The following is an 11,590-nucleotide window of genomic DNA, read 5'->3' on the forward strand; positions in this document are numbered from 1 at the left end:
GTCCAGTGACCCTAAATGTCATATTATTTCATCTCTTCAATAAGGTTTAATGCTCTGATTCTTGGCTGGATTACAACACAATGCAAGCAAAAGCAGGTGACATGTAATAGGATATGAAATCTATATGTGATTGTTTCAATACTAGATTGCACCATACTGTCCTGTAGCTAATAAGATTAGTTCATAGGCACCACATTGTGGTGTGCAGGGTGTCATACAGTGATTGTATCCAGTCAGTGTGACGTTGGCTATCTTCTCTGGGGATTCCACAGGGTGTGTCATAGTGACTCTGGCTATCCTATGGGTATATACACAGGTACAGTATGTTTTACTGTACTGTGTGTACATTTCTCATTGACTCTGCTTTAACATATGTGGTCCCTTTGTTAGGAACTGCTGTAGTTGAAAATAAAGTAGGCACATTGGACAATTGTATTCAAAGAAGCCTAACCACTTCACGTGTTTAATGACTTGAGGCTTACAGCAGTTAGCCCTTACCCATAGATAATTGTGCCCGGGATTTCAAAGACCACCCGTCCCATGTCATTAATTCTCCCGGGAGGCAGGATGTTGTTGTGTGGAGGTACCTGAACTCCGGTTTTTAGACACGAAGTTTGGTGGCAAGGCAACCCTCAAGTTTAGTAATGTATCTGAAATGTGTTAAACACAAAACCTCTATTTAAAAAAGATGTAAGGCAATACATACCAGCTGTGAAATGAGAAAGCAAATAAAAACGAATGCAGACTTTTCTTCAACAAAACTGAACAATTTAACAAAAAAACAAAACATTGTAATGCAAATACATTAAACACTTTTTAGTTTATTATTTTTTCTACAGAATAATTGAAACATACTCCAAATGTAAAACATTTACACAGTAACCCCAGATATGAGGTGAAAATAAAATACACGATTATATTAATATTTACAATATTAACAAGGGGGAAGAAAGGGGAACTGTACAGGCAACATACAATGCTCTGCTAAAAATGTTACTGTTACACCATGGCAGTTGTACAATGTTTGCTATAGCAAACTCTATAGTATCAATATCAGCATGACTCGATGATAAAATAAATTCTCATGAAACTATTATTACATGCTAACTGTGTTTGTGTTTTCTATAGTCTTAAATAATATAACCGACTATACTAAACCACAAACAGATTGTGCTTATTTACATTTTTATAAATATATAGCAATACAAATATTTGACCAAAAGTGTGCACAATGATATACCTGCTGCCTCCCAACATAAAACTGACAGGATGAAAATAACAATTTTACCGCCTGCAGTACCTATTTGTATTTATTTGACTCTATATTTACATAAAATGTTGGCAAATACCATTGGAGGCCTCTTGACCTGCGTGGCCAGCTCCTTTTGCCACAACAGAATAAACTAGATGAAAGTAGAGTTTTGAGGTGGCTCACAATGGGCTGTCCTGCTTCTCCACACACAGCGTGCTGTATTACATGGAAGGAGGGGTGATGGGGGTCCATGTGGTGGCTAGCCTGGCGTGTGCCGATGAGGTGTCGTACTGCGTGTCGTGCAGGTCTGCCGGAGCTCCGTTGTCGTACAGCGGCGATCCGGAGGAGGTGGGAACGGAGTGAGAGAGAGACGGGTAGTGCGCCGTGGAGCCACGGAGGAACTGGGAACCCAGTCCGTTCGACATGCCCCCAGACTGGGAAACTGGGGTGATGGAGCTGTTACTGACCGACCACAAGCTCGGGTACTGGCTGTAAACAGAGAGCAAAAAAATATTTAAAAACCCACAGTTCCGTTTTAACCCTAATTCATGTAAAACATTATTATTACAATGTAATAGCTACTTTGTTGTGTTTGTCATTGTATGATAATTTACTAAAACAATATTTTAATAAAAATGGAAGTATACTTTAAGAGGGCGTAAGACTATATCCTTAAAGCACAAAGATTCTCAGTACATTTTAAACCTGAAACAAATAATTTCCTGTAAGCTTACTGTTCTTTGCAAAACGCATCGCTATAAAGCCTCTAAACAAGCCCTATTGAAAGTGCCAGTTAAAATTCAGTGTGAAGGGGCACTAAACAGACGTACCCAGAGCTGGGGGCAGTGCCAGTGCTGTGTGACATGGGCAGCATGCTGGAGTGTGTGGGAACCGGCAGACTGGACCAGTTGTCATGGGTCTGCAGCATGGAGAGGCAGGCGGAGGAGTTGTCTGTGTAACCTGCTGCAAAACACACGCACAACCACATAGATAAAATCTTTACATTCACTGCTTCTGTTTCATATTGGGAGTTACAGGTATCCATTTTACCATTACTGTATTTGAGCTCTTTCAGTAAACAATTTCAGAATTAAAAAAAAAAAAACACAGCTAAAAAAAACTGTATTTATTCTTATCAAATAAATACAGTAAACAAACGCAATTTCTGTAAAGTTATATCAATCTTACTTAAAGTAAGGCTTTGCCAAACTAGTCAGGACCCAGTCAAATACAGTTAATAGCAGGTGGCACACAATCGGATGCCTATTTCGTTCTAACACTGCATCTAACATTCATTGGAAAGCAGGTGGGAATGTTTTTAGCTGCTGTAAACAGTACACAACAAATTCAGTTCAATAAATATCTTCAATCTTCTTTCAACGCTGATGTACTGATCCAAATGAACCCATTTTAAATCGATTTAGGAGCACACTGCTTTCCCTTTGCAAGAGAGCCTTCTTGTCTCCCTGGCTGCTAGATCCCTGGTTTGACTTTAGTAAGAGGTACAGGAGTGAAGCATGTCTGACACGCGCTGCTAGTCTGTGCCGGACACTAAAGGGACAATGTGTCTGTGTTAAACCCAGGCCCGCAGCCTGCTGTTTGACTTACTTGGGGAGTTGTTGCGGTGAGTGTAGGGGCTGGGGTAGGGGGCTGAACGGTGGGTCCTTAGGGTTGAGTAGCGGTCGCAGCCGTGTGAGGATGAGAGGGTCAGAGGCCCTCCAAACTGGGGGTGAGGGTTTGCAGGCGGGCACAAGCTACCTGTGCCAGGAATGAACCATCCACCTACTGGGGGGGGGGGGGGGGGGGGGGGGGGGAGTGTTTAGTACAGTACAGGCTTTTAATACATTGCATCACTATGAAACAAATTGCAGTATTGCAGTTTTAACAAGTAAGGTAAATTGCTTACACTGTGAATACCCTGACTGCTGATTGTCCCCTACATCATCCAGGACATCTTTGTGATCAATCCTGCAGGAAGAAAATAACATGTAAGAAACAAATAATACTTCTGCGAATAAAATAACTGAACAACACAGTCAAACTTTTATTTTTATAGATATAAATAGCACAGAAACGTACCTTTCTTTGGCATCAAGGAAGGCTTTTGCAAATGGGTTGTATTTTATTTTGAGTGCTGTGACCTGCAGAAAAACAAAAATGGGTTAAAAGTTGACTTTGTAATTTTGCATGACATTTTAATAGGATATAACAGTATGAAAGTATATTGTAAATATTTAAATAGTTTGGGTTTGTGGCTCTTACTCTACCTCTTCGTTCTGGTATGCTGTCACTGCGATAAACTGTGTTTCTGGGAAGGAATGGCTGGTAATCATGCGCTGTGGACCTCCAACCCTCACGATGTGGATCCTGGGCTCATACTTGTGAAGAGAGTTCAGCATGATCTGTGGAATTAATGAGGCATGTCTTTAGTACAGCATGATGCATCGCTTTAATGTTAACAGATAGCTTACAGTAAACTCACTATGAAAAGCACCCTCTTTTTATAACATCAGTAATATTTTTTATTTCTAAAACAGTTAGGACCCCCATTGAAATGCAGCCTCTGTTCCGATGGGTAAATATCCTGGTTAATTAAATAAATTAAATAAATATATATTTAAAAAATAAATAATAATAATAATAATAATAAATAATAATAATAATAATAATAATAATAATAAGGAATTATAAAAAGAAAACGTTTTTTTTATTTTCAACAAATGACATTCAAATAAGGTTACACATTTCTAGAATATGAAGAAACGTCGCTCACCTGTCCACCGCCGTTGAGTTTGTTGGTGAGTTTTACTTTGCTGAAGGAGACGGGTGCTTTCATCCAGTGGGCTCCGAAGTTGGGGGAGTCTGGGTGAATGTAGACGCAGCTCGGGGCCTGCGGTTCAGGTTTACCCCCCGGAACCCACTCCCCGTTCACGTACTTCCACCTGTGATTGTCGGCAGCCACGAAATCCAACAGGAATGAATACATGGCGTTGGGGTCGAGGCCAGACACGTTCCCCTTCAGAACGGGAAACATTCTCCTGTGGAACACAATCACAAGAGATAAGGCTCTGGTATTACGCTTACACACAGCATCGCGATTCCCAGTCATTCAAATGAAATGACATTTTACTTCGAATCCATGTGAAGCAAATCACCACGGACCCTCCCACGCACGTTGATCATATTCAGCTCAACATTTCTACCTCGAGTTGCAAGCACTTCTTAATAAGTGGAAAACGTATTTCTCCTAAATCAATGATCATAGCTGTATTTGAGTTATCTAGAAAAATCTAACTGAATATATATATATATATATATATATATATATATATATATATATATATATATATATATATATATATATCCAAGCGTAATATTTATTTCCCCAAAAAATTAGACCATGGTACTCTGCTAAAATACACAAATCGTAAAAATAATAAATAATTTTAGTTCACATACTGTTTTACTGTTAAGTTGGAAAGGCATTTTTTTTCATATAGGCATAAACAACTTACTATTTACATACATTACTAGAACAATGCTTTGTGGTTCGCACCCGCGTTATTACTGTAAAGGCACATGTTCATACCTTCCATTCTTGGTGACGATCATCTCGTTCGTGAGTTCCTTAAACTTGTGCCACAGTTCATTTTCGTCCAGGCAGACTTTGAGCTCTCGCTCAGTGGGGTCTCCCTTTTCGCTGCCAGCCTGCAGTTCATTTTCCACGGCGCTCAGAAGATGATCCACTCTATACTGGACACTCTTCCCTGGGTTTTCTGTCGCTGTGGTGGTCATTCTGTCAAAGTTCTCCAAAAGACCCATGAAATTGTGGTTACTTTATTTCAAGTCTTTCCTCACTTTGGGGATTCAATGCTTGGTAAAGTGCGGTCAATCCAATCCTATAGCACCCAATGGTCTATGAAGTTGTTACTGATGGTCATTACCTCGATTAGGCCAATAAATAGTACTCGGCTTCCCCGATGACGTCAGAAACTATTTTAGGAGGACTCTGGTTGGCTGGAGCTTGCTTTGATGTGAAATCCTCGGTCTGAATTGGTCAGAGGCGGCCATATCACTCAATATGAGCGAAGTCTCTGAAGTTAATTGCTTGGCATGTTGAAATAGAGCTATTTTATTTAAATCTGCAAATGTTTACACCTATCAAAGCCCGTAGCTGCAATAAGGAAACGGCTTGTTGGATTTATACAGCCTCAGAAGGCATGAAAACCCAAAACAACACTAAATAAACACAGTCCCGGGAAAATCAAAAACAGGCCTAACACGTATTATTATTATTATTATTATTATTATTATTATTATTATTATTATTATTATTATTATTATTCATTTGACAAAAAGGTTATGAGGCATACTAATGTTTAAAAGTAGCCAACATCTTATTTTTGGTTTTTCAGTGAAGAAAATATTTGATAGACTAAAAATGAAACAAATGGAACTTCAAGTATGAGTAGCCCAATAATAAAACACAACTAGAACAAACTAATAATAATAATAATAATAATAATAATAATAATAATAATAATAATAATAATAATAAAACAGAGAGTAAGGATATACATAATTTACTAATGAAAATTATTGTTTACGTTATTAGGCGCTACAGGTATTCTTGTTGTGTTAGTATTCTATTAGATAGAGAATGTCGTTTGTACTGGAATTATTGTGTGCCTTTAGCTGTCTCTGATGGGTTTAAAAATTCCACTGACGGAGAGTCGGAGGCCAGTTCGGTTTTAGTTTATTCGGCGTGATATCCCAGGTGGCTGTACGTAGAGCCGAGTCAAGTTGATTATTGGGCTTCATTTCTTTGTGACTCGTCGTATCGGAGAAGAGGTGACAACGAGCTGGAAATCGTTCAGTGTAACTCTTTCCCTCAAAACAGTAACCTGCATAGCATCTTATTATCCATGCTGTGCTATGCTGAACAGTAATTACATCAGAACTGTAAGCATGGGGTAAAAGAAGAGGCAAGGGCCGGTTATATCAATCATTTGCATCATTTTTTATAAAATAAAATTTAAAAAACTACTAAGGTACAACACAGTAAAACCGTATCTTATTTGTTGGACGCACAATTCTATCAAATAAACGGTAGGCCTACATTCTAAATACTAAAGGGTAGGCCTGTATGAATACATTTGACTTCTTCAATATTGGTTTTACAATGTGGAGCTCTTAAATTATGCCACTGATAAATGTATGTGAAGTTTGTATACCATTTTGAGGAGAAATATATACCGTATATAAAATAATAAGAAAGGCGTGAAATCGGTGACCGGGCAGGAGAAATGCTTTGTGGCGTTGTGAAACACGGTCGATCGAGTGATTAGAGAGGTTAGGATCAATTACACATCATATAATTATAGATCCATTGCACATATTTCATATGGCTATACTGGGCTTTGTGAAATAAAATAAAATAAAATAAACATTTAAGGGGTAATGTAATCTCTGAACTATGACTTTACGATCACGGATTATATATTATCGTGGAGCCAAGGTGATATTTATATTATTGATTGTGTTCTTAATTTTTAATGTAATATAAACTGGGAGTAGAATAAATAGACTGGTATTAAACTTTAGGAATACAATTCTGGTTTATAGTAAATCAAAATGATACAATATATAATTTTCTAAAAACAATACACACAAACAAATGTATTTTTTACATGGCTCACACGCAATAATAACAACAACAAGATAATAATAATAATGTTAATAATGTATATGCATTATAGTTTAAACAAAATTGACGTTTTTATAGGTAGGCCCTATTGTTTTAATTTGTTTTAAGAATAAAAATAAGTTGGCTATATACCATTTTAATTTGTAAAGCCTGCTGAATCGTTAAGACGTCATAAAAAAGAGAAAAAGATAAACCTATTGTCGAATATTGTTAATGAATATGTTTTATAAAGAGAGCGCGTGCAATAAATACTTTTTAAAAATCTTATTGCACAAGTACATTTAAAACAACGTGTTGCTATGGATTTATAATAAACCAACCTATACTGGAGTATTTGTGTGATTTTCTTGGCGACCTTGTTCTTGCCATTTTAGATCCGTTGTCTGAATTAAAAGGATCTGAAGGTATCCTATAATTTGTTCTGTGATTCTCGCACTGAACTGGCGTAGTCGCTCTACATTCAGATTTTTAAAATTTAAGACATGTTGTGCTGTTTCCGTACACTCCCGTACCGGGGAGGTGTTACACATGCATGTAATAGGACTATAATAATATTCTACAAATTATTTTGAATCAACTGCATCTTTTTCGTTTAAATCGAAACTCAAAATAAAATAAAATAAAATAAAATAAAATAAAAATAATAATAATAATAATAATAATAATAATAATAATAATAATAATTTTTCTACATGCGCGTCAACATCTTTGTGGCGCGTGGCACGTTGTGTGTTGATGTTTAATTTCGGTTCATTAGATAAGTTATGGGATCGACTGACTGATCAGATAACAATGGTATATTATAGACCTCACATATTAGGAGTGTCTCAAAAGACAATATAGGGAATAGTTAATCTAATGCATTCTAAATTGAGCGTGTAGACGAACCTCCTCTGCCTCTTCATTGTAAATGGGATTTTCGTTATTAAGCATCATTATAGAATCCCTGTTGGTTCTATTTATATAACCCATCGATTTAATACCCCTTCTTGTTCATCAGTATATATTCATGTGATTTTTATCAAGACTTTAAACAGAATAACAAACCACAAATATAGACCAGAATGAATCGCATTCATTTAGCAAACTTTTATTAAACATGCTCTGTATTGACATTGTCAATAAATAGTGCAGAAAATATAGCATATTAGTAATCAATTATTCAATTCACTTTTAAACTGGTTAAGTACTTGGTAAATAATGTAGACATGCTTTTTTTTTTTTTTTAAATACGAGCAATGCTATCTAATTTGACAAGCATTGCCATACGTTTTATAGTGTTTACATTGTCCCCAGAAATAACGTTAGGTATGTTTCAAAAGATATATACAATAGTAGGTGAAGAAGTAATAATAATAATAATAATAATAATAATAATAATAATAATAATAATAATAATAATATTGAACATGTTACTTATGATGCTGCTGTACTACAAAAAACGCGCCTGTCTCTTTAAATATCCATGTCTCTGCTTTTGACAATTCGATGCTTTCGTAGCTCGGCTCGTAAAGTCTGGAAATAGGCAACAGGCGCGGATTTTTCAATAATACTGGATGGGGATATAAAGCATTTCTGATAAAAGGCGTTAGTGCAATTGTAATCTAAAAACTAAACTTATAACAACATGTCTAACTTTAAAAAGAGACAAAGCGGTACAACTACATCGGCACTAGCTGATGGAGAGCTACAGCATCTGCAGGTAGGCGGCCTAAACCAGTGAATACACGATAGGTCGTGTGCATATTCCAGGCCTGTGATGTACGAGTACAGTTCAGGATGTTTCAGAAGTTACCTTGAGATGAAAAATAAATAAAAATAAAAATACTGTATACAAATCATTTATTTTGTGGTTATTGAAAGACACGTGAAGATTCCACACTGAATATATAAATGTACGGTAAAAGCGTGAATGTGTTTGATTGTTGTATGCCGATTTTTAAATTCTGAGCACTCAACCAAAACCTATGTTATCGACCGCTCACGGGGCCATCGGTAGTCTTTACACAGCTGAACCGAGGATAGCTAACTTTTTATAGTGAAAACATTTTTTTGATAGACTAATAATTTAAAAAATGGAACTTCAAGTATATGACTCGAGTAGCCCACAGTATCTACCGTTTTCATTTTGCTACAGTTCATTTGAGGCTGTCCACATATTTCTGCTTATGAAATGTTGTAATGGCGTGGACATTTACTTTATTGTAAATTAACACATTTTTTTGATGCAACTTTTTAAATATATTGTATATTTATTGTGCATGCTTTTTTTCTTAATCTCATCAAATGTGTGTTGGTCATACCTACGCTGCATGTATAATTCGGTGATTTGATACAATGTAATATAAGTGCAGTGTTTTGCACATTTTGTAATAGTGCATATATTTGACCCCATCTTCTTTGATTAAGGAATAAGGATAGCGTTAGGCTATATTGGGATCCAGACCTAACAGGTATTACAGTATTATTTTCTTTTACAGCAGGAGCTGCAGGCTCTACAGCAGATTCGTTCCTCTCTTAAAGCTGTGAAACAGATGGTTGGTTGTCTTAATCAGGTAAAGTATAATAACCACGTGAAGTATCATCGTAAACACACACACACACACACACACACACACACACACATATATAATTATAGGTAATATTGATCAATTGAAATATCAGAGAGTCGGTAATCGTTTGTATGTGAAATAGAAGAGAAAGACTGGTTTAAAGTAGCTGTAACTAACTATACACAATTTCTATATACAGTAACACTCCACATTAAGTTAAGTGTGCATGTTATTTATGCAGTGAAACGTTCACCACACAGCAGTGTAACCTGGCATTAGAGTAGGCTATTTCAGTAGCCTACTGTACTTCAAGGTTTTCCCCTTGTTTGTTTTTCAGAATCTTCAGTTATCCATAAAGAACAGCAATAATCTTGCAGGTTGGTCTCTGTACATGTATACAGCACAGCACAATGTTAAATCAAGAGAAGTTTAATATGCTTGGCTGACAGTAAGCAACTCTTTATTTTTTTTTATTCCCTTTAGAACTAAACCAGGGCTGGAAGATTTTCTTTACTGGGCAGAAGTGAAGTGGAATGTGCAATGGAATAAGATAACCAAGAGACATTCCTTAACTTAAACATACAAAAATAACCAATTACTGTATGCTGAGACAGAAAGCAAAATATGTAATTTACCTGATTATCAGATTCAGTCTGATGAATAGTAACAAAAGCAGATGTATTTGTCTATAACTGTATTTATTAACAAGTAAAATGTTAAGTAAGAACTGAAAGATAGACAGTATATGAATGGGTTATAGACACTATTAAAAAAATAATTTTTTGTTGTATTTTCAATAATAATTAATGGGTTTAGAGTTGAAATGAAACCCACATTTTCATTTTGTATATAAAATAAACAGTTTTTTTTTTACCCATTCTGAAGTTTAGTAATCTTATATAATTTAATACTAAGCTATGAACTTATAGTTGTATTGTAAGAAGAAACTATACAATTGAAATGTATCTAAACATGTATTGTATAATGATATTTTTCTTGTATATGGCACAGTGGAGTCTTTTGTTCAAGAATGCAGTACTGTATACAGAAATTGTTCATTACAGAAATTGTTCATTAACACCATAAGGATTACCCATTGCTGTAATCAATCCTAGGACCGCTCCAGATGCTTGCACAATTAGAAACTTTTTTGCCTCTGGCCATAAATGAGACAAAAACACTGGCTATTAATACACTCCACTGTGGTTTTAAAAGGAATTGGGCTGCGCTAGGCTGTGCAAAGTCTGATAATCTGATTTCTGGAATTGGTACCTGTTAGTCGTTACCAGTGTTTCTTATATTTTTAAAATGTATTTATTTGAGCTTTGTATTTTTATTTGAGCTAATTAAACTTACAGCTGAATATGCATGGGCACGTCTGCATTGGCTGAGGCCACAGATACTACATCTGGTGATGTTCACTCTTCTTTGGCATCACAGGAGCCCATGCTGGTGTAGTTAATCAAAAAACTTGCTGGCCTGCTTGGCTTTCTAAAAGAGACAACATAGTTGGTAAAACAAATCAATTAAGATTCAGAATAGTAAGGACCATTTTTGGCCCATGGTTTACATACATTATGGAAATGGATTTTCTTGTTCCCTGTTGGTTGTTATTATCTTGTTAGATTATATGAGCGTGTTATGAGCCACATTAGCACTGAAAAGTGTATTAAATGTCAAGTAAATATTAGATAAAGACAGAACAGTTGCACTTACCAAAACACGATTACTCTGGCAAATCTTAGAGGGGCAGCAGGCTGGAAAGGATTCTCCAGATGAAGAGAACCACACAGCTCAGGCAGGGAGGGCTCACCAGCTGAACTGTCCTTCAGTGTCCCCATTATTTAATTATCATCGGGAAACAAAACATTTACTTTTTTGCAATAGTACGTTTTTTAGAATATTGTAAAAGTTAGTGTTTGCGTATATTGGAAGAGATACACAACATACTGTAAATACCAAGAGTTTAAAACCAGCATTCAAGTTAATAAACTGCATTATCAGTTTTATTTTACCATTAATTGCATCTATTGCATTTGTTCAATTCAATTAGGTAGCATTATTTAATATCCTCAACTA

At 35.9% G+C, this 11,590-nt stretch overlaps 1 protein-coding gene across 1 annotated transcript; it reads right to left on the reverse strand.

Annotated features, from left to right (window-relative positions):
• Positions 1–801: 801 nt before the first annotated feature.
• Positions 802–5,171, reverse strand: LOC117411502 (T-box transcription factor T-like). The gene is made up of 8 exons (XM_059024852.1): positions 4,842–5,171; positions 4,026–4,290; positions 3,520–3,654; positions 3,332–3,393; positions 3,159–3,220; positions 2,861–3,037; positions 2,083–2,215; positions 802–1,741 (listed from the first exon to the last, which is right to left on the reverse strand). Exons 1-8 carry the CDS (start codon positions 5,072–5,074, stop codon positions 1,474–1,476), a joined length of 1,335 nt encoding a protein of 444 aa, XP_058880835.1. The 5' UTR covers positions 5,075–5,171; the 3' UTR covers positions 802–1,473.
• Between the last annotated feature and the right edge of the window lie 6,419 nt (positions 5,172–11,590).

Source organism: Acipenser ruthenus, chromosome 6 (assembly GCF_902713425.1).
Source record: "Acipenser ruthenus chromosome 6, fAciRut3.2 maternal haplotype, whole genome shotgun sequence".
Classification (NCBI taxonomy): Eukaryota; Metazoa; Chordata; class Actinopteri; order Acipenseriformes; family Acipenseridae; genus Acipenser; species Acipenser ruthenus.